A 7077-nucleotide genomic window follows, 5' to 3' on the forward strand; every position below is an offset into this window, starting at 1 on the left:
AGTTCGAGTCAGTTGTTGGTAACGATCTCACATAGATACACCTTTACCGCTCGAGGTGTATCAAGTAATATTTCTTTGAAGTTACGAGGCAAATTTAGAGTCAATCCAAAACCCCATTACCCTTACTGAGGTGGCGACCCGGTGTTGAAAGAGACATCGGCCAGTCCACGAACCCAACTTCCTATCTAATGTGGCGACCCGGTGGTGAAAGAGACATCGGCCAGTCCACGCAATTTCCTCCTAAGGCGGCGACCCGTTGGTGAAAGAGACAACGGCCAGTCCGTGAACAAAACCTATCCCCAAAGGTGGCGACCCGTTGATGAAAGAGGCAACGGCCAGTCCACGACTTCCTATCTAATGTGGCGACCCGGTGGTGAAAGAGACATCGGCCAGTCCACGCACCTTTCTACCTTTACACCTAATGTGGCGACCCGGTGGTGAAAGAGACATCGGCCAATCCACGCAATCTCCTACCTTTTACACCTAGACGGCGACCCGTTGATGAAAGAGGCAACGGCCAGTCCGTGAAACATCCCTACACCTAAGGTGGCGACCCGTTGATGAAAGAGGCAACGGCCAGTCCACGAACCTCCTACTGAGGCGGCGACCCGTTGATGAAAGAGGCAACGGCCAGTCCGCGAACCCTATCCTACTAAGGTGGCGACCCGGTGGTGAAAGAGACATCGGCCAGTCCACGAAATCCTCCCAAATTTCCGCACAAATCATTTACCTCCGGCCACGTGTGCAGTGGCCCCTCGGCTCGTAACAATAGCACTAGTAAAAATAATATAGTATCGTAAATGTAAGGTGAACGTTAGATTATAAGAACAATGTAATTTTTAAGACAATGTAGGGGCCGAGTGTAAAGAAATCTAAGAGTTGTTCTGAAGGTAAAAGTGTAAAAAAGCCTAAGAGTTGTCGATTAGTCGTGTTCTCAGTTTCGGTATTTTTCTGTTAATTATTCTAGTCTATAGTTTCTCTAATTTTAAACGAATTTATTATTAAATATATTCCCACAATAATGAAACATTCTGTCTGCAGGCATCAGGAACTCCTCCTACCACGGCGACAACGGTTACCTCTGCGTGGAGTACGTACCCTATCACACGGACCTATCGAAAGCATTCCTTAAGGCCGGTCGCGAGCTGGGCTACAAGATCGTGGACTACAACGGTGAGGACCAGATCGGCTTCTCCTACATCCAAGCAAACCTGGATAAAGGCACCCGATGCAGCGCGTCGAAGGCGTACCTACGAGTGAACCGACCAAACCTGAACATAGTAACTGGCGCGACAGTGACTAAAATCCTGATCGACGACAACAACCACACGTACGGGGTAGAGTTCGTCCAGAACTACCAACGCAAACGAGTCCTGTGCTCGAAAGAAGTGATCCTATCCGCAGGAACGATCGACTCAGCGAAATTGCTAATGCTGTCCGGCGTGGGTCCTCGAGATCACTTGGAGGAGCTAGGAATCAAGATGGTGAAGGATTTGAAAGTGGGCTACAACATGTACGAGCATATAGGGTTTCTAGGGCTGACGTTTATGGTGAATCAACCGGTGTCCTTGCTGCAGAGCAGGCTGGCCAGACCCAGCGTCTTCGTGCAGTACTTTCTGAACAGGAGTGGCTTGATGTCGCTGCCGGGTGGAGCAGAGGCTCTGGCCTTCATCAGGACCAAGTATGCTCCCGACAGCAGACCGGACGTTGAACTATTATTCGTCGCTGGGTCGGTGCACTCCGATGGAGGGATACCATTGAAGAAAGCTTTAAGGATCTCAGACGAGCTCTACAACACCGTCTACAAGCCGATCGAAAACCAAGACGCCTGGTCCATCTGGCCGATACTACAGAACCCCAGGAGCATCGGCCGGCTGACCTTAAAGTCCAAGAACCCCTTCGAGCCGCCAAGGATGGAACCGAACTTCTTCACGCACCCGGCAGACGTGGAGATCATCGTGGAGGGTATCAAACACGCCATTAACATCTCGAAAACGGCTTCGTTCCAAAAGTACGGAAGCAAACTGCACGACATCAAGATCCCTGGTTGCGGGGAATTCGAATTTGCCAGCGATGACTATTGGCGGTGCGCCATTAAGCACCTACCGTCGATGATGAATCATGAGATCGGCACTGTCAAGATGGGACCCGAGGATGATCCTTATGCTGTTGTGGATCCGAAACTTAGGGTATATGGGGTGAAGGGACTGAGGGTCGCTGATGCGAGCATCATGCCAACTATACCTACCGGGCACATTAATGCGGGGATCTTCATGATCGGGGAGAAGGCGGCTGACTTGATTAAGGAATTCTGGATGGAAAGCTGACCGAATAGCCAACTATTTTATCTGGTGGATAATTAGTCTTGTAGTAAAGTGTGATGCAGCTGCTCTTGTTGCAGAAGACTTCTGTTGGACATTGGGTGTTTTGCTATATACAGTGTTACATCTTGTTATACTTCGCTACGCAAACACTTCTTTTAGTTCGTGCTGCATCAGTTTCAAAAAACGAAGACGCGGCGCAGAGATATTTGAAAGATGACACAATGAAAATTGAAAGCGCAGGAATGGTTGAATGTAATATAGTAGATGCAGGCAGTGTTGCCGCTTCTTGAAACCAATATTTGCATCCTTTTGTCTGGACCATTGGATGAAATACAGATTTGATGTGAAATAATTTGAGATATTGAAAAGCCTGGCGATATTTAGGATATAATATATATTAAAGATTGAAAATGTTGCAAAGTACATGATACAGTATAATTTGGAAACGTTGACAAAATATTTTACACATTGTACAGTAAAAATTGGAAACTTCAAAAGGCGCAAAAATATTTGAAACATAGTATAATAGATGTAGCGTTGCTGCCTTTTTATGTTGGAAGTAACATAGCGGATAGCAAAGGAAATTTAATTTTATGGTATCATGTATGCGAACGAATGTTTTTACAGTTTCAAGAAAATGTTTTGTGTGTATTTTGTGTAATGGGCGTGAATAGCAAGACAAGAATATTCTGGTTAAAGTGTCGCCTGTGATTACTAATTTGTATAATTATCTGTACGTTAAAAAATGAATTCACTCGTAGAACATAGGCGCGTTCGATTTAAATTTCGCTACTCAATTCATAATTTCATACGCGGTTATTAATTATGAAATGGTTTCGTAAGGTACAAAAGTCAATGTTGAAGATAACGTACAATTCTCCTTTTTTGTATAATTATATTGTTTTTGTTAAATTTGTGTATTAGTTCGCAGTAGAAAAAACACAATTGTGTTCCTTGTTAATTTAGGATGTTTACGCACTCTGAGATTGAAGAAAAAAGCAGCAGAGAACTTTAAAAATTCATACGAATAAACTTGTATTTAAGTCGCATCTACTTGCATGCATGCGCACTGCACATTGATAGTCAAAACTACGCCATAGAATCTTTTGTATACCACCTGTAAAAGTGTAACTTTGGAAACGCTAATTAGAGGTGCGTTACAGAATCGTAGTGACGCCGAATTGTTCCTTATAGGAAAACTAATCGTCTCGTCACAATATTTGTGAAAACTTGTGAAAACCTGATAGTTTTGAAACTTCATTTCTTGACAAATGTTTGTGCATTTTTGTTTACGCTTCTAACGTTCTATTGTCTGTGAACATTAAGCACTATTTTTATAACATGTTCTAATAAATGAAAGAAGTTGAAAACGTAAACACCTAAATGTATAGATGATTCCAAGTATTTCTGTCGTTTGGTGTATGAAGACTTAAAAAAACCATGTTTAAATTATGTTATTTCTTGTGTGCTCCCCGATCATATGAGATGATAGATTTTATAATGTTGCTGTAACTTATACAGTTATTTTTGATATTTAAGATTGCGTGACCATGCCAGGTTATCGTCAAAATTAAGTCCCAATATTTTTACATTTAACTTTTTTAATTCTTCATATACAGTTTAGTTACTTTACTGTTATTGTCTCTTTTTCGTGCAATAGTTATAAATCCAGATTTGATTTTAGAGATTTTAAACTCTGTTTTTCAGTCCAGCTTAAAATTTTATTTAGAGCCTCTCGAATGATGAATTAACCCATTTGCATCATATGCACGTATGTGCGCGCATTCTGCCTGACCACTATCAGCAAAGCGCATATGAGCGCGCAGTCAATGAAAAGTGGTGATCGGAAATAGTTTCAGTGTAAAATAACACAAGAAATAGATAGAATACAGTTGATAGAAACCAATGGATGCTGTGGTTCCGACAGCAGTGAACCATATCACACTGCTTTGCTTTGTCCAAAGTTGGACAGTAAATACCAAATGTAGAGACACCACACAAGAAACAACATTTACACCATGTCCACCATTAGCGCGAAGATTTATCGGCCAACATTTTCTAACCTTTATCGAAACGACATCATCGAAGAAAGTTCGAAAATGTTGTATATAAAATTCATTTTATCAACGTGATAATTGCCATGTGGCATTATGCATTGACCATTTCAAGTTGTATCATGTTGTGCAAAATAATTAAATTCCATTTCTTTTATTACTATTAATCTATAATAAAATAAAAATTCTTTATTTATGCGATATTGTTTTATTTTTCATAGTTTGAAACATTTTCATAAAAATTTGCTAATAAAAAGGAATTTTCTACTTTTCCGTGTGATGCAAATGGGTTAAGATGCAGTCGTACTATTACATATTCTTTTTGCAAATTGTTTTTTTCTAAAACAAAACATGCTTTATTTCTTTCAAATTTTCTGTGTACCTTACTTTGTGACGAAAACTTCGCATATTCGTTAATTTTGTTATATTGTCTACAAGTAATTTATTCTTCTCTGATGTATTATTAATTATTTATGTTTTCCCTTTTTGTTGAGTTTTTCTGGCTTGTGCCTTAGGGCATGGTCGAACGTTTTGTTGTTAAAAATATCTATATTGTTTTCTTCTATTACGATATTCTTTCCGCAGTTTCTCTATTTTAAGTGGAAACATTCAATAGAGATATCGTTTGGAAAATGTTGCTTATCGACAACAAATGTGTTCGTTAAAAATGTTTTTCTTCGAAGGAAATATGCTAGTGTCATATAGTCGAAAACTATATAATCAAGCGAAGCGCGTTCTGTGCAACAACCGTTACAAAATTGGACAATTCCATTGTTCTTCATTTCCATGCAAAGAACTTGCTTATGTAACGTAGACAGAGATAAGAATAGAAAAACATCATGGCGTGGTAAAGTAGTTTAATCGCAATTGAATTAAAGAAATACATATTTCTACTACAGTAATACAATACATATTTAATATTTATTTTACACGAAAAAAAAATGTTAAAGTATACTAATCGCGTCATCTATCGGTGTAAGACAATAGTCCTATGAAGGATAAGTCACAGAAGCATTTTTTATTGTTTGTTTGCTGTATTGTCGTGTTCACTATTCCTAGCCATGTTTTTCAGTCTTTTGTGAAGTGTCCTACAGCCAATTACAGAAAGTAAATCTATAACGACAATTTCGTCTCATATTTCTTTTTCAACATTATACCCTACAAAAATAAATAACTTACATATACAATAAATATTTACATAATTCTAAATCTTCTACATTTATATATAGCGAAAAATAAACGCTCTTAAACATAAATAACAAACAACTTCGTTTGGACTAAAAAAGTACCATTAAAAAAAAAAGGATTTTTACAACAGCTCTACATAATCAGTCGCATGAATAATTGTAATAATAATAACACCGGTAACATAAATAAGAGATTTATTTTTAAAAAATACATTTTTATAGTGGTAAAATATATCACATTTGTAATAAAATTTGTAATTTTTGTTTTACAAAATTCGAAATAAGGAACCGTTTAATGCGATGTATCATCCTGTTAATGGCTGCCACATGAATACCGTCCGTGACGCACCATAGTAATTAGAGAACGTTCCTTTAAAAGCCGCCATACGTAATATTCCCATGCTACTCCTCCGAATGAGTTAGGCGAGAAATAATGAATTACACATTTGCGTGCACGAAACATTGCTCGACAATCGAGCGACCCAGATCGTAGTTCGTGTCAACAAAAGACAACTTAATGTGTAAAAGCATGTCACGAGTTCAATAGCGACACAAAAACCCTGGATGAGTCACGCATGTACAACTTAACTCTTCCGCGAAGCGCTATTGCGTAGTTGGAATATTTTTTGCAATACTTCCCGCTTACTTTATTAATTTTCAGTGTATTAAAGTAATTCATTTATTTGATTAATCTCTAATTAAATATCGATATATTTGAAAAATCATTCAAAAGAATAAATTAGTGATTTATGTTAAGTAGCTATATGTATAAGAAAATTGTGAACAATTTTTGCGGATAGAAATTCAAAATGAGTGGAAAATGTAATTATTTGTTACTGTCATATTTGGAAATAGTGTTTAAGACAATAGTAAATCATATATTTAAGTAAAATATTAGAATATATGATTTTTATAAATACTCTGTAACATTCTCTAATTTTTGTTTCATTTTCTTTCAGTACAAATCTGATTACAATTAATTATGGATTGATTCTTTCTACGTTCGCCTACTAAAATATTTAATTTGATTTTATCTTATAATCTTGTTAATGTGACAGATCATATAAGGAACACTAATCAATTATTTTGAGTATTTATGAATTTAAAATGCTCTTAATTGGTGACATACATAAAGTTATAATTCATATGTGAAGTACACTGAAAATACTATGTCACTGATATTTAATTAATAAGCATATATATGCACACAATACCACTCATACGATCCCAGCAGATTTACTAAAATATTAGTTTAACAATTTTTGCAGTGATTATTCCTTCATAGATTGCTAACAATGAACTTATACTCAATTGGTAGAATTAGAGTACGCATGTGTATGTACGTCTATCAATTTCACCTTGAGATTATTTAGCCTATTGCTTTTTGTATCCTAGTTACTTTTACCAACGAGCCAAAGAAATGTTACATTAACTATGTCACTACTACACTACCTATGCTACTATGTAAACATGGTTGACTCCGACGTATTTTAAATTCAAAATATGTAGAGT

The 7077-nt window shown here is 37.3% G+C and overlaps 1 protein-coding gene across 1 annotated transcript; it reads left to right on the top strand.

Annotated features, from left to right (window-relative positions):
* Positions 1-1028: 1028 nt before the first annotated feature.
* On the top strand, positions 1029-2429 carry LOC144478200 (glucose dehydrogenase [FAD, quinone]-like; the record flags this gene model as incomplete). Its single annotated transcript, XM_078195946.1, has 1 exon — positions 1029-2429. A coding segment is annotated over one exon (1299 nt), but the record flags the coding sequence as incomplete, so codon positions are not given.
* Between the last annotated feature and the right edge of the window lie 4648 nt (positions 2430-7077).

This window comes from Augochlora pura, unplaced genomic scaffold (assembly GCF_028453695.1).
Source record: "Augochlora pura isolate Apur16 unplaced genomic scaffold, APUR_v2.2.1 APUR_unplaced_90, whole genome shotgun sequence".
In the NCBI taxonomy this organism is placed as follows: Eukaryota; Metazoa; Arthropoda; class Insecta; order Hymenoptera; family Halictidae; genus Augochlora; species Augochlora pura.